General features: G+C 35.3%; 1 protein-coding gene across 2 annotated transcripts in view; it reads right to left on the bottom strand.

Moving 5' to 3' along the window:
* The window catches only part of NBAS (NBAS subunit of NRZ tethering complex), a 158,736-nt gene that overhangs the window by 67,044 nt on the left and 64,443 nt on the right, over positions 1 to 27,249 (bottom strand). For both annotated transcript variants that reach the window (XM_031610992.2, XM_090136391.1), the window contains exons 36-42: positions 23,834 to 24,001; positions 23,135 to 23,248; positions 22,421 to 22,544; positions 18,159 to 18,235; positions 17,526 to 17,663; positions 4,021 to 4,250; positions 168 to 278 (exon numbers count right to left, since the gene is read on the bottom strand). In XM_031610992.2, coding sequence (XP_031466852.2) covers positions 168 to 278; positions 4,021 to 4,250; positions 17,526 to 17,663; positions 18,159 to 18,235; positions 22,421 to 22,544; positions 23,135 to 23,248; positions 23,834 to 24,001 — 962 coding nt within the window. The remainder of the gene's footprint in view (positions 1 to 167; positions 279 to 4,020; positions 4,251 to 17,525; positions 17,664 to 18,158; positions 18,236 to 22,420; positions 22,545 to 23,134; positions 23,249 to 23,833; positions 24,002 to 27,249) is intronic.

Consider the following 27,249-nt stretch of genomic DNA (forward strand, 5'->3'; position numbering starts at 1 on the left):
AAAAGCATCATATGGAAAACACAAAACAAATCCATAACCTGTCACAATGCAAGAAATATGAAAACACAAACCTATGTTTGCCCCCAACATACTGCCATTTTCTCTTGAGTTAGGACATACTTCTGTGTAACAGGCTTCTACGTAAATATGCAGGGAAGAAAACTTACCCACTGTCCGTGAATAAAAACTCCAGATGTATCATATAAACTTCCCAGAGTGGAACACTGTATCGCTGAGCCAGAGAAACAGCAATCTTGTACACATTTTCTTCAAGTGTTCTTATAGAAAAAAGACATTAAACAGAACAAGGGAAAGTTACACAAAGCTCCAAGAGAAATGACAATAAATCATTATCTACATTGCAAGAGTAATGATTTTTGTCAACCTTTTTCCTCCAAAACCAATAAATTAGTTTTTATCATCACTAAATAAAATCACACAAAGCATGTTTTCTTGCATTTGTTTTATATGTTATTCTATTTGGAGAAAAATTAAAATATATCAAGAGACAGAAGTGTTTTGAAGGTGAGCACTGCTCCATACACACCTTGTTTCTCAGTAGCAGTTGGGTTTCTGCTTAACCTTCTTGCTATAGCAAAAAGAACTCAAGTTTTGCTTTCATTTTGATTACAAAATAAAAAGTGAACAAATGTATCACAGCTCTTACTTGATTTAGTCACAACACATTACGTGTTTTAGCACAACGGGTAGGTAGGTATGTGCAAGTTCACAACAAGAAGCATTTCTAATATTTGTAGGCTTAAAGTGTGAAGGTGTCCAGTTACACTCTAAGTGTCCTAAAAATACTAATAATAGTTTTTCATTATTGTACATCCCTTTAACTGAACAATCTGTTAACAGATGAAAGCCTGAAGTTAACTTTGTAGTAATTTTTACTAATCCCACTGAAGCTATTATCATTCACATAAATACACGTGGTTCCTGTTTTTATGTTGGTTCAGAAACAAAGCAAAACAATTATGGCAAATGCTAATTTTTTTCTACCACAAGACAATTCCAAGAAAAACACTGCTTACACTTATATGACAGATCTATTATTTAATTATGAACACTGCTGACCATATCATTTTAGATTCTTGTTTAAGAAATCAAGGAGGATGAAAGGAGGAAAAAGACCAATCTAGTACAAAATATAACAGCAAGTGTCAGTAAACAAGTCTGTAAATTGATATTAGCACCACTTTCCTACAGAATTATGTTACAAAAAAAATTACTCCATAAACTTGAGTGGCTTTTACACCTACTTAGATTCGTTACATTGTATGAGGGAACAATTCTTGACACAACGTTTTCTGTACCATCACTGCAGATCATTTATAGCAACAAAAGGAAAGCAAGAAAAAAAAATACACCATTATGCCTCATGTCCACCCTGTTTTCGTTTTGTCATTCAGAAATGCAGATCTATACCATAATTTAAACTACGCTAAACAAGGCATGATCTTCTTTGCACCCCTAATGATCTAACAACACATTATATAAATATTTACTGAAATAACTTTAAGAACTCAAATAACTACAGCAAAAGAAAACAAAACAACCTTCCTGTCTCTTCTGCTCTTACAGCAACAACACACTCTAATTTTCCACCACAGTTGAGCTTCATTCCCAGCACTAAATGTCCACCACTGTAAGCTTGAAACTTGCCAGAGAAATCCCCGCTGAAGGGTACTGTTATGATTTACTTCCTGATGCAATGCTGCACTAACACAAAAACAGAAAGGAGAAGCTGCTGTGGATGATTCTTAGCTGTCCTCTCTGTGTGACAGCAATGCACAGCACACACAAAGCATCTGAACATAAGCTGCGCATTACTACTCAGCTGGGATTTTTTATGACCATCTTCAAGCTCCCAGAAATAGGTATTTGGAAGCTCAGAATACTTTTCCACCACCACGTTGTTGTTGTTCTGTTAGATCCCTATTGTATTATACACGTGTGCATGGGTGCATGCACAATTGTTGTATGCATCAGTCAGCTACAGAAAGCATTACAACTGATACTGAATTCAATCATTATGAGATGAGATTGACATTTCCAGTCACCTGCCCTCATATTTAGAAAGCCAAAACAACATTATCATCTAAGCTGGAGAAGTGAAATGAAGATTTAAGCCAAGGGCTTTTATTTTCATCTCATGTTTGAAGCAGGAAAATAAAATGGAAGGTTACTGCTATATAAGTTCTGCGGCAGCAAAGCATGAGGGAGAAAAAGCTACGTTTAGACTGGTAACAGAGAAGTACATCAAAACTATACAGAATGGCTCGGAAACTAAAGCAATTGTTAAAAGTCATAGCAGATTGTAAGAGGACAGGACCTTCTGGTTCAGTTTTCTGGAATGGGACCTGTTTTGTACTCACCAAAATCATTCAGAGAATTGGCCAAGAATAAGGCAAACAATGGAGAAATTCTGATCGCATCATAAATGCACAGGTTGTCTAATCCAGAACACTCAAGCATAAAAATCAACTTCTGATTAACGCATTTAAGCAGAAGTAGAAGCAGTGATGGATGGAGGGGGGGGGGAATCCACAATGAAAAAGCCTGGCCTCAATTGAAAAATAATTTAGAAAGCTTATACACTGTGGTTGGCCTAAAACTACTGAGGACTTCAACTTATTACTCCAGAATTTCCGTTCAGTCTTGCTCTAGTTTCTCTTATTCTTTCTCTAATATATTCTTGCTATATTTTGCTCCCTCCCCCCCCAACCCTAAACCGGTTAAAAACTAACCTTGATTAAGTTGTGAGGCACCTGGATCTTTAAATGCTTAATAAATTATGTGTAAGATGTTCTAATGAGAATACATCAAATCCTGGAAGATAATACTGACGTTATTTAAGTAGTTTTAGCAAACATATTGTTTGTTCTGGTGTAAGTCTTTTTTTGTAAATAAGGTACCATTTCTTCCAGGTGTTGTTTCTGCAAACAGCATTTCATAAAAGATTCAAAACATGAGTCACTTAATGATAATTCGAAAAATAAGCAAGAAAAAAAATGCTTTATTAAATTTGCACAATGTTTTCATCTCAAAATGCAGATTAGGAGTCAACAGAGAAGATTAAAGCAAGCAAGCTGCAAGTTGAAAAAGTAATTAATTAGATCTTTGCAACTGCCTAATGAAGTACCACTCAACTACATGCTACAAAGTCCCATTTTTACTAACTCTACGCCAGTCCAGCAGCCATTCAACTGAAATTGCCTTCAAAACATATAGATTTCAATAAATTCAGTGCTTGACAACCCTCCCACAGCAGGGTGATTGGAACTAAATGATCTTTGGGGTCCCTTCCATCCCAAGCCATTCTATGTTTCTATGAAAGTTATAACACTCACAGCTTGAAGAAGTTGCATGCAGAGGTTAATAGAAGGCATTTTTAAAACAAAGAGAAATTACTATTCTACAGCTTTATTTTTTTTTTTTCCAATTATGGGCAACAAAGATGTGACAAAAGCATTCTAGAAAATCAAAAAAACATGCACAGGGAAAATTTCTACCAACAATAACTACCAAATTGCTAAGAATACTATAAATTTTATTTATAATGTTAAATTAATTTAATTAATTACAACTTAAACTCAATAAGAAGCTGAAGTTTGAGAGTTTTCTAGCTTCTTTTGCTACAGTGCACCATAAACTGAATCTTAAGCATATCCTAATAGATTACAAAGAAAGGTTTAGAGAAGATCAAAGGAAGAGAACAGACGCCCTGATTTCATACATCCTTGATTTTCTTTTTGTCTACTGATTGCTAAAAATGAAGTTAGAGTTCTATCATTAAAATTTACATATCCAATTGTTTGAATAATGTTTCATTTAAGTGGAGTAGTTTTTCCAGACCCCAGTTGTAGCCATGTTACAGTGTAAACATCTAAAGGAACTGGTAACTTATCATCCCATCTAAACATCAGCAACATTTTTAATTTACTTTCCTGCTTTGAGGCTTAAAGTAACTCGATTTAAAAACAAATAATTAAAAACTTAATAGACTTTACTTACTCTGCCAATCCTAGTATCGTTTCCCTCTTGTACTGTCCATCTGCTGTAAACCTCTGCACATCTACTCCTTTGCCAAGTCCTTGCAGAATCTGAGCCTGTGTGAAATCCAGTAGTCGTTCATTGTAGTAGTGCAACTGATTTATCAAAGTTGCAATTTCTTCAGGCCAGTCTGTATAGGCATACTGAGTAACATGCTGTGTTACCATCTTAATCAGTTCTTTTGGATCTGCCTGTGAAAATAAATGAAAACAAATCTTAAACAAACATCTGTACATTTCTTTACAAAAATCTACCATTTTTAATTGATTCCAATGTTCAAACTGAAATATTCTTCCATTTTTATTAGGTTTCAAGAACAACAAAATTTCAAATGTTATGTAAGGGAGATTTACTATGAGTTCAAAACTTTCCTTTTGCAGTATCTTACACATAAAGTTATCTAAATAAACTAAGACTAACAGATATGTCACTGTGATTGAATTTGTTTTTTAAAACCTTCACTTTTACTAATGTTAAGCTAGGCAACTGATTTACAAAAAAACACTTCAACAAGACAAGAAAACTTTGCAATCTCACCATTATAAACACCACAAATAAGTTTGCCCATAGCAACAGATGCTATCTCAAAAATAAAAATGGAAACTATACTAAAGTAGTTTGTTTTCTTTTCCACTGATTTTCTTATCTTTTATTTTGCAGAACTGGTAAAAGGAATAAGCAACGTTTTAACTTGTACCTGTTAACTAAATTGAGCACCAATACTGTCATGAACAGTATTGCTGCAGGATGTGCAAATTAGAGACAAGATGTATTGCTATATCTCATTTACTTTGTACATTAAAGAGTAAAAGTTTCAAGTAATTAAGTTTTGATCATCATTTTTAGGACTGCCTTTATTTACAGAATAACAAAATATCACATGTAAAACTTAGTTTTCTGCCTTAGAAATCCAAAGCCCACACAGCAAATCAGAACATGAACCAAATACAGAGTACACGTCTGTAACAAAAAAATAACACAGAGTTTCTGATCACCTCAAAATCTGAGCAGTGGCTACATCTAGGCACTCTCACCTAACACAAAGCTGTGTTTAATACATCACTGAGTACCCTCAACTCGTTCTCTCTTTCACAAGGCTGCTGGCAGCACAGCTTATCACAGTTCATTATAAACAGAGCTGCAACACACCACCTTCTGTACTCCACACACTACAGCGTCCCCAGACCTAATACTGAACCGTGATGCTTCACAGCCATCAGCCACCAAGCAATACTTCAGAATGCTAACTGCAGTTGCGACATTTTCTAAAAGGAAAAAAAATATGATTTCACTGCTGTCGTCTTAAAAATTGTGAATGTACGGGACAAATACACTTTGCATTTATTATTATGGAATGATTACATTATTAAACTTATGAGGATATAGCACACAGCAGGATGTATGAAACATCTGAACCTTGAGGCATGCCCTGAACTTTTGTGTGGATTCCTTGTCATTTTAAATTGATTTTATATATATACTTTTTTCCTTTTCTAGTCTTAGCTGACAGGCTGCTCACCAAGTCATATTAAATGCTACAGGGCATCCTTTTTCCTCTTCAGATGATATTTTTCTGAACCCACTAAACATTGCAAACTCATTGATTTTATGAACAACATCAATAGCTCTTTCAAGGTTATTTAGGAGACTGGTAACAAAATAATAACCCCTCAGAAAAGAAATAGGCAAGCAGAGAAAAGCCTCTACAATACAATTATATTGGTTGGAAACCAATACACTGTTTATTATATACCCTGGTATCTAATTTTAGTTGGTAAACTACAAAAAAGAGTATTGGAGACAGGCAAAATCAGAGTAATATGAAGAAACCTGTTTAATATAATTGCCCAAATTTTCTGTACAATCTGCTAAGAAAGGCAGGCATCTCTGACAACTTCTGTAGGTAAGTTTGGTTTCATTTAGCTAGGTTTCCACTCTCTCCATTACAAAAAGTAGAACACGGTGTCAGCAGCCTCCTCCAGTGCACAAAATAATGCACTATTCATGAAGAACACAATCTTGAAAAAAATATTTTCAAATAAGTACAACAGAACAATTCCTTCAAAAATTGCTTCCGAAGAAGATAATTTTTAAATTAAGTTTCATGCACTGTGAAGTTTTTCACAATGACGCAGAATTTAAATTGAGTATTCACAACAATAACTTAAAAATAACACTAAGGCAAATTCAAACCACTTCACTTTTGGTCCACCTTCATCATACTGGCCACTCCCAGACCTTAAATTTGAACTTCCTTTTTTAAAAACAAATTATATCACTTGACTTCCAAACATAATATTCTGACCAAGTTGTCACTCTCTCATCTGATGCCTATCACTGATGCCAACATTAATTCTTCATTTGTTACACTTTCCTAAAAGCATCTTTATGCTATCTTCCACTTTGCTTACTTATGCTTCAAAGCGAACACTTTAAGATGATTTAATCAACTTAATTATGTTCATGCTAATACTTTCACCAAAGAGTACCTCCAAAGAGGTAATAAGCCTGTCAAGACTGCTTTTTTTTTTTTTTATAAATCAGTGAACTATGTCTTTTCACTACTTTTCTAATCCTCTTTCAGATCATTTCAACATTGAGTTGCAACAAAAATAAAAACACTGAATCAAAGAGCACTTTATGTTACAGTAGCACAAAAACAGATAACAATTCTGACTCTGTATGTACTGCTTTACATATTTATGTATGTATAAGGCAAAACAAACTAAGAGATGAAAATGCAAAATCTAATAGATGTTAACTTACACATATTCAAACTAAAAACACGGTTGTTTTTGTTTTTCTTTAACTGCAAACCTTTACTAAGCAACGTGTTAAACTCTTCACCATCAGAAATCTTTCAATCAAGAGTTGTCCCCTTCCACTTCTTACAAGACTTACAGCTCAACTCCCAAAGTACGTGAAAACATCTAAAGAGAAATTTCAAAGCCTGTTACTTTACATAACTGAGATCTGCTGTGAAGTTCTATACTACTTTTTTTAATTCCACGAAAACTAACTTTCCCAAGTTGCAGTTTCTTGCAACTTATCAGTCACAGTTTGTTTTTTTCTCTCAGATGTGATCTTTTATAGTTTTAAAATGCTTTGTTAAACAATGTTGCTTGCACAGCAATTATTAGACAGTCAACACGACCTCACAGAGAAAACAAAGAGGTAAAGCATCAAACTCCATAGGAACTTGCAATTTTAAGTATTCATTCTTGAACATTCTTACATTTTCTTTAAATGTATTTTTAAAGCAACGAGCAGAAATACTTTTTTATATCCATTAGATACTTAGTTCAATTAGATATGATGCTCTATTGAGCTTTTATGTGCCAAGGTTTTGGTAGCAGGTAGCTGCAGTTGTGGCCTCTGTGAGCAGAGCCCAGCACTGCCCCATTGCAGATCAGAGCCAGCTCCAGCTGCTCCAACACAGACCAGCTCCCCTGAGAAGAGCTGAGCCACGAGTGACAGTGGTTATGCTCTGAGAGAACAGATTTAAGAAACAAAAAAAACTGCTGTGAAACAGCAGCTGGGAGAGAGGAGCGTGAAAATTTAAGAGAAACAGCTCTACAGATACCAAGGGCAGCATGGAAGAAGGGCAGGCAGAGCACCAGGTGCAGAGCAGCAGTTCCCTGCAGCCCAGCGGAGGCCCATGCTGGAGCAAGCTGTCCTGCAGCCAACAGGCACCTGGTGAAACAGATCTCCATGTGCAACCATGGTGAGTGAAGCCATGGTGCATCAGTGGCTGTGGCATGAAGGAGCCACAGTCCATGGAGACCCAGACTCAAGCTACAGCCTGTGGAGAGGAGCCTGTGGTGGTACAGAAGGGCTGGAGGGGCTGCCACCTGCTGGGACACACAGAGTATTGCCTGAAGGGTGGGCCCCATGATATGGAGTTGAGTTGGAGCAGTGCTTGGAGAGCTGCACCCTGTGGCAAGCCTATGTGGGATCAGATTGGGAAAAACAGTATCTGTGGGAAGGACCCATGTGCAGCAGGGGCAGAGACAAAGCATTACAGACTGACTCTCCTGCATCACTTGAGGGAGGAGGTAGAAGGTGTTTTTAGATTGCCTTTAGTTCTCACTGCTCTGGTCTGTCAGCAACAGGCAATAAATTACATTGTTCTTCCCTGTGCCAAATATGTTTTTCCTGTTGCAATAAGTGATGAGCGATCACCCTGTCCTTATCTGAAGCCCATGAGCTGACTCCATAATTCCTCACCAGCATTCTGAGAATGCGTAAGGAGAGAGCAACGTGGCAGTGCTTAGCTACCTACTGGTGTTAAACCACCACAGATGTTTGTTCTAACAAATACTAATACAGAAACATCATTATAGCTCCGCTTCCAGCATTCAAAGAAGCCTTAGCAGTTTTTAAATGAAAAGGCCATAATAACCAGCTAGTAATAGTAGCAGGCTATAAACAAAATCAGCAAAACTGGCAAAAAATGTTATTGCAGTATTCATGAGGTTTACAAATTCTCCTTAAAATTTTTAACAGGTATGTCTTAAAAAACAAACATAAAAAAATACACACACTACAGCAATTTACATAAATACAAATCAACTCTGACAGACAAGACAGGTAAGTCGTCATACTTGACTTTTCTCTAATGACAACTATTAAAAAATCCTCTGCTACACTGTTCTCTGTTGACTTTCCAGATTCTTTGGATACTTGAATACTTGGTAATTGTGACTAGATGTCCAAATCCCTGATTTGTCTACCAGATCTTCTCCAGTACTGCCAGATATCTGAATACAGCTCAATCAGGATAGGTATTTTATGTATGAATACAGAAGCAAATATACAATTTCCAGTGAAGCCCCTAGAGCTGACCTGGACATACTACATCCTTAACTTGTGAGGCTTTAGTAGAGTTGCCAGGGGAAATTTCTACTATGTTCTACTATTTCTACCAGTGCATTCTACTCATCAGTTTGACTTGTGCTATGATAGGTGATGTAATGATTCAAAACCTACCCAGCATAGACTTTGCTTAACTAAAAATAGAAAGAAAAAAAAGATAAGGTTAAAAAAAAGCACCCATCAGTTCAGCCTAGACCTATTTTAATACCAAGCTGTTAGATGCAATTTACTCAGCACAGACCAGGAGAAGCTCCTGTCAACACTGCACTAGCTGTCACCAATGAGCCTCAACTAGGCAACAGGGTGTACCTGACCAGATGTTTTAAAGCAACATTATTTTATCACATGCTGGGAGTCACACCTGCATGCCATCGTGGTGCTGCAAAATAAACACTGTGTTCTTTTTTAAAAAAAGGATGAGATGTTTTGATCTTTGAATTTCTTCACTGTGATACCCTAAAATAATCTTCAACTACCCTGTGGTTTTGAGTTGGTTTTTTTTCCCCTTTTCTTTCCCTTTACAATACTTCATTCAGCCATACACATTAGAAAAAGAATGTGAATGCGTGGAAATTGTGGAAAAAAAATGATAATAGAAAGACAGTTTTAGCATAAGTGCATCATTAGTATAATTAGATCATTATACTTAGTCTGTTTATTTTAAAAGCAGAAATCTTTCAAACTGCTTTAAAAAGAAGTATTATTCTTTTGGTTTTGTTTTTAATGTAAATGATCCTCAGATTGTAATACAAAAATGACAGGAACACTGATGAAAAAACATGCTAAGATGACCGAGGTTAATCTGCTCATAATCACCACAAATACATAACTGTCCTGGACCCTTCTGGATTAATGCAATGATCAAAAGGTAATGATCAAAAGCTGCAGCCACACTGAGCCATGGGACTTCAAAAGGAAGGACGGAATGTGTCAGTTGTGCTGAATCCTTGCAGTACTGGATTTGTTTCAAAACATTTTAAATTATCTGAAGAAAAATATCATGCTACAGAGGAATGCATACGCCAACCAAAACTAGGAGATGATGTGCATGAGCAAAAACAAGAGACACCAGATAGCAAGGTGCAAAATTCCTGCTACTCACAAAGATGCTCTCTGATCATCACCCTGCCTCTGGTTGTTGCCAATCTGCAATGTTTCTAAGAAAACCTAACCACTGGAAAGCACTGTTTTTTTAGGAGGAGAGAAGAATTCTCCCTAATCTTCCAAGCAATTTCCACCAATACTTGCAGCAGGACTCTGAACATGCTATAAATCTGATGCAAACAAATATAAAAGAAAAAAAAAAAGGAGATAGTCACATTTTTTTCCTAAGCAGAGAAGCTCAAAGAAAAAAAAAAAAAAAAGGCATACTGGGAAGAAATGGTTTATATTTGCCTGCTTACTCAAGAAGTAAAACACATCTCTTCATAGGATGTCTCTTCATTAATTAAATCAATGACATTTGTCTTCAACCAAGCCTGCCACCCTGTGAATCAAGGACACATAGTCTTAACTACAGCATCATATTATTAATTTCCTAGAATCACAGAATGGCCTGGGTTGAAAAGGACCACAATGATCATCTAGTTTCAACCCCTCTGCCACAGGCAGGGTCTCCAACCACCAGACCAGGCTGCCCAGAGCCACATCCAGCCTGGCCTTGAATGCCTCCAAGGATGGGGCATCCACAGCCTCCTTGGGCAACCTGTTCCAGTGTGTCACCACCCTCTGTATGAAAAACTTCCTCCTAATATCTAACCTAAACCTTCCCTGTCTCAGTTTGAAACCATTCCCTCTTGTCCTATCACTATCCACCCTCATAAACAGCCATTCCCCCTCCTGTTTATATGCTCCCTTCAAGTACTGGAAGGCCACAACGAAGTCTCCCCGGAGCCTTCTCTTCTCCAAGCTAGACAAGCCCAGTTCCCTCAACCTTTCTTTTAATTTGGGGTGGCCTGTTTTTCAGATCATAGCTGAATATTAGAATGCCTTTTATAACCCACAAGATGTGTCAGAATAAAGTTGCATAAATTAACATAAAATGAAATAATTAATCCTCAAGTTATCAAAGATACAAGTAAGTCTATGTATAAATGCAGACAATATTAAGGTTTATAGTCTTAAATGATCCATCAAACAGTTCTGTAATGTACTCTAACATCTCAGTTGTATTTAAATATACTGATTTTGAAACCTGTTAACCCTAAATTTCATGCAAACATGCTTTGTCACGTTATGAATAGAAATAAAATCTAGAAAAGGCTGGAAGATCTGGACTTTAAAAAAAAGCTATTTGCTTGTTTTGTTTTTGCTGGTTTACATAAATAGAAGAAATGTTTTGTGTTTTCAATAAGCAAGGCTGAACCATCAGGTTTGAAAACTAAAACACTTGAAACAGAAAGGCAGGCAGCATACTCTCCTGCTTCTTCATCATACTATGTGGGGTAAATATCTGGATCTTAGAAGAACTAAAGGTTCTCCAAGATGCAGGTATGATGTGAGGGAAGCGGAACCCCAGTAAACTCTTCTGCAAGGAACTCCGAGAAGAGATTCAATAGAAAGAATTGAGTTAAGCTATTGGTATTATAGTTGGACTAAGCAGTACACAAAACCTATTAAAAGAAACCACATTCTCCAAGTTACTTCTAACTCTATCTTCAAAGGTAGCACAACTACAGGTTAGAATTATCAGGGGAAAAAAATAGAAAGAAAATGCAGTTAAAATTTTTATTTCACGTATACATTCTTTCAAAGGTCAAAACAGCTATATATGTCAAAGTGAACTCAGACAACCAAGACAACTGCAGAACTGGTAGACAACATAATATAAATACCTCCACATCACTGTAATTATTGCCTTCAATTTCCACTAAATGCACTTTATGATAATAACCCAGCAGATGAAATGAGACTACAGAAGTACCGCAAGATCTTATAAGAGCCAGCAGCAGGCAAAGCAATGACAACAAATTAGTTTTCAAGTTCAAACACAATCCCTAAGTTAAATCAACAGTTTCTCATACAAAAGCTAGTACAGCTGCAGATGGGAAAAAAAAAAAAAAGAGGCTGTGGTTGGTAATAAAATATAAAAATAATGTTTAAAGTTGTCAAGGCAGTTGCCTCCACAGTTATGTTAAATCACTTGTGTCTGAGAAGTTGAACAAATGGCTCTAGTGCTGTTTTAAATGCATTTTTTGCTTTGTTTTCAATCAGCTCTTCCAGCAAGAGAGAGGAATAATCTGTCCCAAGAGAAAATGTTTTGATAGTTTCTTTTCTCTCATGTTCTTTTGCAAACTCCCTCTTATTGGGTAGGATATTGACAAGTCAGACTCAAGTAAAAAATCTCATCATGTCATTTCACCTGAACACTGCTTTAGTGGAACTAACACATAATAAATGCAAGGTTAAAATGTCAAGTGATAGAACATCTATAAAAATGGAAAATTACTATATAGTTTTGAGTGAAGTGCCTACTAAATTCACATTGCATAATCAATTTCCCATTTGCAGGCAGCATTATTCTCACTAAATAACATCTCAATTTTGGCAATTATTCCAATCTTTTGTCCATCTCCCTTTTCTCTAAAAGGAAAAAAAAATCAAGGTGTTCAGTTTCAGAATAAAATACATTATGGATGTTCTTTCTGAACACGCCTTAACTCTTACTGTATATGGCAGCAGCTTTAGCAATATACAGACCGTGGGATAACAATGCATTCCTAGGGTAAAACTTGAGTACAACATGATGCTGTTTTAGTTTCTTACATACAGCACGGTATTCTTTTAATTTGTAGTTTCTGATTGTATACATGCTAATATTTCCATCTTACTAATTTAAAGCTTGAAAAATAAATACTGCATGAGCTACATGGCAGAGCAAAGCACTCATTTTTCTCAATTAATTTCTCAGCAACCATCTTCTTTTACTGTGGTATTTTCCTAAAATGCTTCTTAGGCAAAACCAACATTTATCCTCAACTCTCAAAGACGATAAAACAAAAAAACAGAGACAGAAAAGCTAACTTCTTACTCAAGAATTCAAGGCTGTTCGTAACTTCAGTAAAGTTACTTACACAGATAACATCTATGAATAAAATTTTGCTTAATTATTTTGTGTTTTAAAACAAAAAATCATAGAAAATTTTAATCAGGCTGCTTGCAAAAATTAAAATTGTTCACAGCTTACATTAACCTGCAAATAATGAAGTATTATCATATTCGAAGTAGAAAATGCTGACTCCTCTAGTTCACTCAAACACCTTTTTAGCTGTGTTCAGATGTTTGTCATAATTCTGAAGAGACCTTTAAAAATCAAATACATTTTGAAAAAGCTATTTTTTAAATGCAAACTGGAAAAACTATACCATCACCTGAAGAAGAAAGTAATATAGAAGATAAAGCCAACCAGCTATTCAAAGGCTTTCTCAAAATGCTATTGGTCACGTTTAGACTCTTTGCCAGAGAGAAACAAAATCATTTGCAAGAAATAAAACAGCAGTTAACCCAACTAACTTTTTTTGCATGAAAATCCATAAATAAGTCTCCAGAGGAACACAGGCAAGCTGGACATCAAACATCTGCCAAAATGCAAAGTTTGAAGACCATCTTTTCTAAAAGAGTATTTCGAAATAGCTGGCATGAGAAGAACATTTTCTCTTCTTTCAGAAGCAGGATTTAGCACACAGCTTGTATAACTCTCACGAAATAAAAATGGGCAATAACGCAATACTTTCTATCATTAAGTGCAATTCATCCCAATGAAATAAAACCAGGGGAAAAAGCTATTATTAAAACTAATTTTTGAGTGGCCTACATATTATTTGGTCCTATGTAAGCATAATGATTCTTTGTATTGTTGTGAGTTTAAATAAAGAAATATGAGGATATGCAAAACACAGGCTTCTCTATAACAGACACATGACAATCAAATACACATAATTGTTACACTCTGCAGTGTCACTAATTGTTGGGACAACCAGAAGATATACAAAAGGAACTGCTAGTTCAAGGAGAATTTAAGTTTTAAACCTTAGAATGCAACAGAGTTCAGTGAGCTGTGAGATTTATTTATTTATTAAAACATATTCTTGTTGGTATATTATTAAGAAAACTAATGAAGTGTGACAGGTCAAGGAGGAAATGAAAAAGGCTAGGAAAAGAAACTGAAACTATCTTGTACTGGCTAAGCTGATAGCAACAAGTTCTAAAAAGTAATTCAAATCAGCTACACAATCAGCAGAATCACTTGGTGACAAGGTGTGAAAGGGGTACTCAGGGATAAGTCCACAGCTGAGGAAATTATGAGCTAGGATGCAACTCTGATCAGATGGCACGCACCCTTCAGTTCTTGAGAAACACAAATGTGAAATTACATTAACAAACAGGCTAAGGTGCATGAACACTTGTTCTGACAGCTCATTAGATCTGCTGCTCTCTCTCCACGATTTAGCCTTCTTAAACAATATTTAGTGAGTTTGAAATAGGTCTTTGTTTTCAATATCCTCCACTGAGAATCTTATCAAAAATTGTAGCATAAAGAATAAGGATGGGAGTTCTGCTTCTCTGACTTAATGTAAGTGCATCTATAATTAAAATAAATCTTATATAAATAAGTGATTGAACTATCTAGGGGCCAGGTCAAGCCCACAGAATGAACTCCCATAAGATCAATATAAACTTCTATGTGTTCAGTTTTAAGTTCAAAGCACTCTCCTTTTGACCTTGCCTTCATTAATGCAAAAATGTGTATATGATAAATATGTAAAGACATATCGGCATGCTACAACTAAAACTGCTCCACATGCCATTTCTTTTTTCCCTATGGGAAATGATTCTATGAGAAATGATAGGAGAATAAGCCACAAGTGACATATTTGTTGCAGTCACTCAGTGCAGTTAAAGACTACAGATGTCACTGCACTGAGGGCAGCATGGAAAGCATAAATACAGAAATAACAGTCAGACAATGACAGGGAATAAAGAGAAAAAAAAAGAGGAATAGCAGAGAACTAAAATACACAAAGGTTGTTATATGAACAGGAAGATAAACAAAAAAAATGAAACCAAAGAAAAACTACTTTGCAGATAGTGAATTTATGTGAGGTGAAACAGAGCTCATTCTGCCTCTTACAGAGAAATGGATAGAGGCTTCCTTAACCAGCAAGCAACAGAAAAGAGAAGCAGGTTAAGCATACGGAGCACAAATTCATTTTATAATTACACTTTTTCACAAAGCAACTTAAAAATAAATAAATAATAATTAAAAAAAAAATCAGTTAAATCAGACTACTTCACTTTGTGGAACAGAAGTCTCAGCTTCTTCACCAACTATAATCCACCTCAAAAGAGTCACTAAAAAAAATCACTGAAGTTGCTGTCTTGACATTTTTCTAGTTGCAATGAACAAAAAAAAAAAAGAAAAAAGAAAATAACAGATAAGGGAATAAAACAAATATTTAAATATTTTCTGCTAAGCTCATCTTTCCCCATTAATTGCACAATTCTCCTTCCTCTCTGAGATTCAGCAGTACTTGTCAGAACTATTGCTAGATGTTCCAAGAAAAAGCCTAGCCTCCCACCTAAATCAGTAAAATACTCCCAAACCACTGAAACACTTCAGTATTAAATTATTAGCATGGAGATAAGAACATAATAAATCAGTTAACCTTAGAGTAATTAAATTTTTTCATCCCTTTTTAGAGAAAACAGATCTCCATACATGTGTATTCTGATTACTTATCAGGAAGGACAAATGAGGAGATCAACTGTTAACAGAAATTAAATTATCCAGTGAATTTCATTCTCAGCTCTACAACTCTTCATCATGAGTGGGATATAGTGAACAGAGAATCAGAAGAGTAGACAGGGAGGAGTGCTAAACAAAATTTCATATGCAGTCTGTGACATCATGAGACACATGAGACAGGTCAAATGACTGGAGTGCTACAATGGATGGAAAGAGCATCTTCACAAAAGGCAGAAAATAAAGCTATATTTGATAAAGCTGCTTAAATGCATGGAGCCTTTCTGTGGAAAGATTGATAGGGAAAAACATGTGGGTCGTGATTAGAGGGAATCTAGAAAAAGAAAGAAACACTGTAGTAGATTCAGTGTTACAGAACACTTGAAAGAGAAAAGATTAACAAAATCCTTCAGAGAACTGTAAAATCAAGAATCTTGGTTCCTACAGAAAACTCTCTCTAAAATCTGCTGGAAAGACAACAAGGCAGAATAAAGCAATTCTGATTTCTAAAGTGCCAGGTACAGCTGAAGAAAAACCACTACAGAATGTGATATTAAATATCAGACCTTGATGCTGGGACCAAAACAGAGGAATTTCAAAGGAATAAAGGAAGGCTAACAGCAAGATAAAAATGCTGGCCTCTAGGATGTTAGACACTGCCCTTAAAGGCAGCCTTCCTCCTGTACAATCCTACCTGTCAGCTTTCCAAAATCACTGTAGAGGGGAAGGTGAGCTGGATCATCTTAAAATTACAGAATAATTCAGAGGTAACTCTCAAAATGCACATACAGAAAGTAGCTGCAGAAGCAGCTTTACTGAGACACAGTGACTTGTTACTAATTGCTAACTAAGATCAAAAAAGAAAAGGAGATACAAAAAAGGAAGAGAAGAATGAATATTACAGAAATGTAATTTTGAAAGGATAGAAGAACATGAAACATTGCCTAGAGACAAAGGATTGGAATTAGAAAGTTAGCTGAAGTCAGAATTCTGAATGGATACCAGGAATAATAAGAAGGGATTACACCAGTTACACAAGCAACAAAATTAACACTGGAAATTTTGGGTCCACTCTGTACTGTATTTTGCCCCAATTTTCAGTGTCAAAGTATCCCAGATTCCTGGGCCTAGAAGCCAAGCTGGGGAGAGAAAGGCATTATTTGTAAGGAAACTGTAGGAAAGACTTAAGGACTGCTTAACTAAGCTGGATAAGCTTAGATGACGAAACAAAATGCATCCAAAGGTTCTAAAGGAGCTAGCCACCATCACTGCCAGGGTATTCACTACCATATCTGAAAGAGAGGAGATAAAGAGAGGAGGCCTTGAGGCTATGTAAGAACTGTTTAGCAACAGTTAGAACACTGTTCTGTTATCAACACATTTAGCCACAAATGCAAAGCACTGCAATGTGAAGAAGGGCTGTGATGAAGAAAACCAACTCCATTCCAGTCATATCCAGAACATACTTAAACAAAATTTAAAATAATTACATATATATACATATAAAATTTAGCTTCTCAAAGGGTAATGAGAATCACCTCACATCAATTGCAGTATTGCAAGATCAGGATGTGTGTGTTACTGCTCAGGGTTTATATGCAACACTGAAGTTGGCTAGTATAAATGGTATGTGAAACTGCGATTCAGGAACAGATAATATACTCTACAAGAATTTTTGAGTGCTTGTCTGTTTACAGCACTGTGGAAGACACATTATGCATAACTTACCAAGCTGCTCAAAGTGCAAGTCAGATCAGTTCCTTAACAGGCTTAACTCATGTAACTGGCTTTTAAATAGCTTTAATGCTGCACATAAATGAATATGGTTTTAAAAAGAAAAAGTACTAACCCTGTAGAGAGGGTGGCACTTGTCCTTGAAGCACGGTGCCAAACGAGCATAGATCTGCAGGCTATAGTAATAACTTGCCAGCTGGAGGGATATTGCAGAATGCAATTGCTTTTCAAAGCATTTGTTGGCATCCACCACCTAGAAGAAAGAAAGCATTAATTTAGATGAAAGAATTAGCAAGTGTACAATGTTAAGTGCACAAACTTTCTAAAAGCTCCTTGTTGTGATTTAGAAATAACTCTGACTATGTTTTTCTGGCACAGAAATAAATCAACAGCTTTCCCATATGACACAAAGATAATTCTATACTAACACGTTTTTCTCTCCTTGCACAAACACCTAACCAAAATGCCAAACTATAGCTTGGCTTATTCTATACCATAAAAGTCATTACTTATATTTCTTAGCTACACTGCAACTGTCAGTTCCCTACTGACAAAAACGTCACTTCATCAGTGTCACGTCTGTAACCTAGTCCAATAGCATTTGTGCAAGCAGAATTACCTTTAAACACACCTGTCCAAAACATTTATTTTTTAATTGAATTCCAAGAAAACTCTAAGGAAATTATATTTTCATATGGAATTCTGAAGTCCTATGAAAAACATACGTATAAAATCAGTATCAACATACCTGTGGCAGTGCAAGTAGATAGGCAAGAGCCAGGGCCATATCATTTGGTAAAGCATCACTTGCCAGTTGTAACAGAACTGCAGTATATATGGACGGGAAATAATGGTTGGATTAGTGACCATCCAGCCTTTACACTTAGCAGATAAAATGGTTTTCGCTTACCTTTATTTTATTAGACGCTAGCTTGAAGCACTTTACACACACTTAATTAAACAATAATCAGTGCAATCCAGAAACGGAGAATATGTAATTAAACTGCAGTACAGCTTTGCCTTGACTTCCCAACAAAGTGTTCCATGCATTAACCAAACAAGAACGAGACAGCGCAGTAACAGATGTTAAACAAAGCCACTAAAAGATCACCAGTACTTATATTTACTGTAAGTAAATATTTCTTATAAAGTCAAGGCACTAACACAATGTTGCAAGTGTTACAAGATGCCAACTAGAGGAATTGCACAAAATGTCTTCTCTTCAAGCATGAGCTCAAATTTGTTTACAACTGAACAAAAGACAACGTATCAAAAACTGTTACCTTAAAATAAAAAAATAAAGAGCAACAAGTGGCATGATTTTTTTAAATAAGAAACACTAAAACAAAAAGAACATGTGAAGAAATTCCCCAAAACATTATAGTGAGAAACAAGTTGATTTGGATTAAAAATATTGTAAAGAGTTGCAAAAAGAATCACTTAACTGTATCACAGACAGCTATGCCTAAAATGCATTATCCAACTAAGAAGTTATAAGCTATAGTTAAATACAGGCATTGGACAATCGTCTAATTAGAAAGGTATCACTGACTACAATTAGGTCTGTTAGTAAACAGCATACAGATAATTAAAAGAGAAGTTTACTTAATTAAATACTAGTGTTTATTTTTAACAAATTCTAAAGCTAAGCTTAGAAGGTAGGTGAGAAAAATGAAATGACTAAGAAAACTGGAAATATGGGAAAACTAAGATCTTAAGTAGACACCATAATTCTTACATCTGTTTTTCCTTTCTGGTTTTCTGCCATTAGGAAAAGAGCAAAAACAAAACAAACCAGAAACTCCTACATCTAAAGAAAATTTAGAGTACAGAAAACAGATTAGCTAGTCTTCTTCCAGCATATTTACATTTCAATACAAGGAAAAGGAGAGAAGGGGAAAAAAAAAATCTTAACACACACACACACACACACACACACTTCACAGAACCTCTCACCTACACACGAAACCCACTGAACAATAACCTTCTAGGCTTCTGCCACATATTTGAAACAGAAGTTTAAGCACAAAGACATAGTAGAAATGAATACAAATATTTTTTTCCTAATTGCAATGATTCTGACCATAAAAGACATACTTCCAATAAAACTGACAAGAAATTATCTGTTTTCCCTACATTATAAATCCCCAGCTTCCTTTTTGTTTAAAAATAGAAACCATTACATTTTCCTTTTTGCAAAAAAAGGAACAAAGGTGGCACAGATACAGTGAAAGTGCCTATGATTTGATGATTAATAACAGGCTTGCTCCCTTATGCATATTTTCCTTTGTACCAAAGTGAAGCATCACTGTGGTTGCTACAGAAGATTCAACAGTTGCAAAATAATGATGTTGATGAGGTTAATATTCCCTACTCCCAAAACTGCACATAAGCTATTAATTCCAGAAGGAACTTCAAAAATCTAAAGAAGCTTATATCAGAAACTGCTAAAGGAATCGTAAGTATACTAGGGAAAAAAAAGCTTTTTTCTTTTTTTTTTTGGGGGGGGGGCTATTCCAGTCAGTAGAACCTCTCTTTCAGCAACAAATCTCTTTGCTTATTTTAAGGAAGTCTCAAGTATCTATATTCCCACATTGTGTAAACTACTCTTTATGCTTGCTGGCAAGAAGCACTTTTATTTTATGCACACAGTTCCCCCCAAAAGAATTCTCTATTCCAACGAATACGAACGTTTGAATGATCAACTATAATTTTCAGATTATCACTAACTTGCCATTAGACTGAAGTGGATTTACATACTGGCCCCCAGCCAGACACAACAAGCAAATTTCTATGTGACAGGTATTCACAGAGGCTGTCTGGATGGTAACATTTCAGCTACTGCAAATACAAAGCTGTTCATCAGATTCTATGCTTCAAATAGCTTTTACCATTAGTTTCGTGCTGCTGACAGCTTGTTTCTACTACATTCAAAATAACCTGGATACTGTTCAAGCAAACATAGTAGAACTCAGGCAAAATCTAACAAAATCTTTATAAATTGGTTCACAAAAATGATATTTTGTATTGTAGTATCTTTACTTTAGCAGGAAAAACTGCAAGCAGAAGACGACAAACCTCAGCTCTGACCTCTTTTTCCTTTTTCTGGAAAATTCATGACCAAAAAGCTTCAAGGGTACACAACAAACACTGCATTCTCTTCCAACTTAACATCCACAACAAGACAACTGCCCAGATAGCAAATATTTATCTTCACCCTCCAGACAACAATCAAACAACACAGCATCAAACCAATACCACCATAGCCAGCATATGATTTCATTCACACTCTTGCTGAGCACAAAGGTTCCCAGTTAAGAGTACTTAAGAGTAGGAACTACTTCCATTGTTATGCCTTCTGAGAAAGAATACACTCTGTACTGAATAAATATATACATACACATTTCTGGCAGGCTTGTGTGCAAGTATGTGCTCATATATCTATGTATATCCTTCCAGTGATTCTTAACACACACACACACACACACACACACACACACACTTCACAGAACCTCTCATATACACACAAAACCCACTGAACAATAATCTCCTAGGCTGCAATACTACTACAATACAAGTATGTGCTCACATATCTATGTATATCCTTCTACTGATGCAAACACACAAACAAACACACATACATGAAGTCATTCAGTTTTATGTCTCCCAGTATAGAGCTATGGGAATTCTCTAACATGTAAAACCAGCGAGTTGAAATTGAAGACTATGGATATTAGCAGGATGCCACTCTGTCCTGGCACACATCTTTGCAAAACACAAAAACGTAAAATCATTCAGACTGTTGCCAAATTTGAAGTTCGCCATAGGAATTAAACGTAAGAGGAATAGCAAAACAGGGAGGATAAGGAGTGATAAACAAAGTGCCAACAAACATATAAAAATATTTTAATTTTTTGATTTTTTTTTCCACTTCCTGTGCACATTTTGACTTTATACCACGAGATTTTTTTGGAAGGAAAAGGAAGAAAATGTGACAAACGTAATTTACCAACACCAAGGAAACATCAACTTTTATAATGTTTCACATGAATGTATCCTCATTAATATTTGTGATTGTTGACGTTATGTCACAATTTATTATTATTATAATTAAACTGCAGTGGTTATCTGTAGAAATACCACATATCTGAAATCAGAGAATTGTATACTTGTAAGATAATATGCTGGTTTTCACTGAACATTTGAAATAAAACTGCATGGATTATGAAGAAAGTCTCACTTCAAACTCTTCGCATCCTGTACATGAACTAATACACTCATTTTTCATGGCAGATCTTCCCGTGGAATAAAATAGATTTCTTCCTTCAAAATGCACTAACAGTAAATATTTACACAGTTCATTTCTTAAACTAGCAGGAGATTGCCAGAAGGAATATCAAACAACTGAAGTTTTGTATTGCTTTTAAAAAGTGGAACTGTTTCGGTTAACAAGTTACTGAGTATGATCTATAAAATTTAAAAATTTTAAAAAAGACAAAAAGTTCTACTGTTTCCAGAAATTGGAAACTGAGCAGTTACACACCAAATAAAATACTGCAATGATCCTGCAATAAGGATTGCTGTTTAAACAAGGGCATGAGCTCTGAACAAATAGAGATATTAACAATGTGTGGTAAATTTCATTTTAAATATTTGTAGTTTGCAGTATTAAGGAAATATTCAGCTTTTTTTTTTTTTTTTTCATAATGTTCATAACCTTGTCAGTCTCCGAATAACAATTTCTGTTTATTTAAAGCCAACTTTCATATTTAAAATTTCTGGTTTCTACTGAGCGACTCCTTCTAGAAACAGCACTTCTCTAAAAGCTCTATCTACTTCTATTAAGACTATTTACCAACTCAAGAAGTTAAATTGAATAATTTGTACAAACTATCAAGACATTACTGAAAGCATTACGTACTACTGTCCACACTTAAACTCATCCAAAGCTTCTGCTATACTTACAATATTATAGCAAGTACAAGAGTGAATACACACGCACACTCATACCTTCTGTAGTTGGAAGCAGGTCTTTTGCTTCACTCTTCGTTTCTGCGAGTTTCTCTGTTCTCAACAACACTTCTGCAAAACTTTCCAAAGAATTGTTCTGGTATGTGCCATAGCTGATTTCAGACTAGAAGTAAAACATCATAACTGATGCATGTGCACTATACTCTGCAGTTACAATCATCGACCTCAGTTCTTTCTTTTGCTCTCATTTCTATTTAATTCTGGAATTTATCTACAGAATCAGAGAATAGTTAAGGATGAAAGGAACCACTTGGGATCATCTATTCCCAGTACCTCTGCTTCCGACAGGGTTATGTAACACACTGCACAGAATCACATCGAGGCAAGTTTTAACTATCTCCAGTCCAGAACCAGACTCCGCACCCCCTCTGGGCAACCTGGTTTCAGTGCTCAGTCACCTCCCACAGTGACTTTTTTTTCTCATATGTAGATGAAACTTCCTGTGTTTGAGTTTCAGTCCTAGTCTGTTGTCCTGATGTCATGCACTGAAGTCTAGCCTCATCCTGTTGATATCCACCCGTAAGCTATTTGTACACATTAATAAGATTCCCTCTCAGTCTTCTATTTTTCCTACTTTCACACAAAACTTTAGATTCTTGCAAGTCAAATATATCATCAAAAATCCATATTATTACTTAATTATAAGATCTAGAAAAAAAAAAAAAGATTCAGAATTCTGTAACTGAAACTTACTTCTGCAACATATGGGTCAGCTATTAGAGACTCATAAAATGGATGACAGCCTTGCTTTTCCACAGTGATATTTTCTCCCAGCCCACTTTTTAACACATCTCCAAGTTCTTGCCCCTGTGGAAAGGAAAAAAAAGGTACAGCTTAGTTGTAAACAAAACCTCATTGAAAACTCTGTACTGCTATTCAGAAGGGAAGCATCTGAAAATAGTCCTGAAATCCACAAGAGTAAGATAAGCAACATCCTACACAAAGCTTTTTTTTTTCTTTTTTAACTTTTATTTTTGTTTTAAATCACAACTAACAGTGACGTTGCAGAAACTGGTATCAAGAATATTATAGAAAATCCACTCAAATAAGCAACATAGAAAAGAAAAACTGAAAAATCAACAGCTCTGAAGATAACTTAAGTACTTAAATTGTTGACTTCACTGTGCTCCATTCTCCAAAGTTCTGAATTTCAACCAAGTTTAAACTATGCCTTGTCACACTATGCTAGAAAAAAGCAAGAGAAAAACTAGGAAAAGGAAACACCTTCAAGCACATTGTTTCATTGGGATTTGCTTGTCAACAGCCCCTTGATGTTAGTAGTTAATTTATTAGTTTGAGGTCTTCAGTTGTCAGGAATGTACAAAGGAGCCCTCCTATAGTAACATATCAGTGAATATATAAACATTTCAAGACACGTAAGCAATCCCTTACATGTAATGGTCGAAGGTAAGTTAGTGATCTCTTCCACCACTGACCATCACTCACAGCATGCAGCATAGCTTTTGTAGTCATAGTTGTGTTAGACAACACCTTCATGGTTTTTGTTGTTGTCCAGTACAACAAATCAGCAGACTGGCTAGCGGAGATGTTGGTATCATCCTGTGAGCACATCCAACACACAATGATAAGTGTTAGACTCATGTTTTAATTACAATAATGACCTAATACCAAAACACATTAGAATTTACACACAGTGTGTTAATATGCTGTATTAATAACTTATTTCAACATTCATTAATTTAGGCAACAACTGTTGTATAAAAAAAAGTTAAGTAGGAGTTTAAATCTGAAGTCAGTAGCATGATCAGTAGAACATTTTGCCTCTTATTCAGTTGTAATCTCATGTGTCCAGATACCAACTGTGCATAACTCCAAAGTTTATCATGACGATGTTTTAAATTTATGTACTCAGCAATAATAAATTGCGGATCACCAAACATACTGAAGTTCATCTTCAGCAATTCAAGCAATCTGATAGTAGAGACAATCTTATATTAATAAAGGTAGCATTTATTGAGTTCTCAGTAAACTGTAAACACTCATCTCCAGAGAAAGCAAAGAAGTATCAAGACTTGAAATTCTCACTCAGAACTTACAAGTTAGATAGAAATACAGAAAATCTAACAGAATGCAATGAAGAATACGAGATCCTACCTAGTCCATTCTCAAGCCTAAGACATTTTTGCAATATACACACATTCAAAGAATCACAGAATGGCTTAGGTTGGAAGGGACCTTAAAGATTATTTAGTTCCAACTCCGCTGCCATGGGCAGAATTGCCAACCACCAGATCAGGTTGCCCAGGGTTCCACCCAACCTGGCCATAAACACTTTGAAGGATAGGGCATTCACAACTTCTGGGGGCAACCTGTGCCAGGGGCTCACCATCTTCTGAGCAAAGATTTTCTTCCAAACGTCTAACCTAAACTTCCCCTATTTTATTTTAAACTAGCTATTCCCCTTCTCCTATCACTATTAGTCCATGTAAAAAGTTGTACTTCCTCCTATTTATAAGCCCCCTTCAAGAGCTGGAAGGCCACAATGAGGCCTCCTTACGGTTTCCTGCAAAACATCTTCACTCAGTTTCAGCAGACTCTCATTAAAATCAATTCTTAACATACAGGACAAAAAAAGCTTTCTGCATCAGCTCTTTGTCATGTAAAGTATCTAATTAATATTCAAAACATCCATTTGGTTGATCTGTGCTAATTATTTCATCCATGAAAGTTTTATGTTTGTGGCATGCTTTACAAAGTTTACACATTAGTATATAAACACTTGACTAGCATGGTAATGTAAATATTGTCTCCAACACCACACAATATCAATATTCCCGTCCATACAGTAAACTTTCACAGCTTTATCTCCTTACAGCAAAGTTTACTGAAATAGAATTCTATCTGCAAAAGTAATAAGTGAATAAGTATTAGTTCACAATTGCTCATGACAGATGCAAATGAACAAAATGTGTGCTAAGTACAACATACCAGAACTTTAAATCCTTCCTCTCTGTAATTTGAACTGCAACACTTTTAGCCTAACTTCATGCTATCCTGTATTAACCTCTGTAAATCTATTTTATTCCCGAAATAATATTAAAGATCCAATGTAGTAAGATAAGCTTAATTGTATCCTTTAGGAGGACATTATAGCTTGAAGATTTTGAGGAAAATTTTCTTTTAGCATCTAAAAAGATTATATGAATCTAAATCACTATAAAAAAAAGCCATCAAATTCTAAATTATCAGGATAATCTAAATTAACAGCTAAAATACTTGCATGTGTTTATATACATATTATTATACAGATTCAAACAGTCTAACCTAATAACAAAAAACAAAACCAATGATTTCTTTTTAAAAAAAAAGTCAGAGAAGAGAGTGATAAAAAAATACCTGCCACACTGATTTGTTATTGTTGTTCCCTTTAATGACAACTAGCCCACATGCAAGAATCCAAATACACTGAAATCATACCCTGAATATATGTTATGCTTTAACAGTCCTCTGAAAGTAACAAATGAGAATAGAAAAATATGTACTGGTTTTTTTTTTGTTTTTTTTTTTGTTTTGTTTTGTTTTTTGTTTTGTTTTGTTTTTTGTTTTTCGTTTTAAGGAAAACTTGCATATGTTGATTACATGAAAGAAAAGCTAAAGGATTTGTAGTTAGACAAAACATAAAAAATTCCTGCAAACATAAACCAACACATAGATTAGAAACTACAAAAAGGATGCAGCCCACGATTATAACACTAGAATTCAGGTGTCACTGGATGTCTAATGATTTATTAAGGCTATTACTATCATTGGAACCTAGGAAGTAATGCAATTTTAAGCACAGACAATTTGTTTTCATTCAGCTACTTAAAACACAAGCTTTGATGACAGCCTGATATACATGGTAGTAATTAGGATATATTCATAATACTTTTAGGTCTAATAAGAGGACCTAGACTTTTGGGATCAGTAGCATAAGGACAGAAGGATACCTCAAAGACATCTTAAATTGTTGACATCTTTGATTAAATAAATGAATCAAGCCTGTAATGGCTAGTTAGTGTCATTATTCTCTGTGCATCATTGATTAAATTGCCAGCAGGAGTTCAAACAGTGCAAGCATGGAGTCCACCTTCAGATCTCCTCTTCCTCATCACAGGAGTTCAGTGACACTAAATGAACTCCATGAAGAATATCACACCTCCAGTAATTACAGCTGTTTCTTTCTATGAGCATTATAATTTAGCAATTAATGAATTAAAACCAGTACATTTACTAACCCACAAAAGATAGTTTCAGTTAATCACAAAAAAAATACACACACGCATGCATATGTATGTATATAAATGCAATATACATTTGTGTGTAGATATATATCACAACTATTTGAAATTGCAGCTACCATGATATTTTTGCCTGCAGTTTTAAAGATTCCAGATGGAGGAATTCCCAGGGTATGCTACAGCAGTAAAACAGTTATATTACATATCAGATGTTGATTAAAACAAAGGTAGGATTATACAGCACTTAATTATTGTTGGCTATGTTCTCTCTTGAGGCACTGTAAAACCGTGAGAAATGAAAGAAGCTATAAATCCTACATAATTCAACAGAGGACAAACAGTTAAAATAAGTAAATGTACAGAACTTGCAGTGTAACATTTTGAAAGAAGACAAAACATTATTTGTTATTTTAGCAATATGGTATTAAATACACAGAAATCAAAGACGAACACGTTCCATCTACAGCTATCACATTCATGGAAATTCTTTCAAGGGAAAATATCACTAAATAGGCTGCAATTCAACTACAAACACACAAATAGAAAACAGCCTATACCATATGAACT

Source organism: Phasianus colchicus, chromosome 2 (genome assembly GCF_987193195.1).
Source record: "Phasianus colchicus chromosome 2, bPhaCol1.hap1.1, whole genome shotgun sequence".
Taxonomy (NCBI): domain Eukaryota; kingdom Metazoa; phylum Chordata; class Aves; order Galliformes; family Phasianidae; genus Phasianus; species Phasianus colchicus.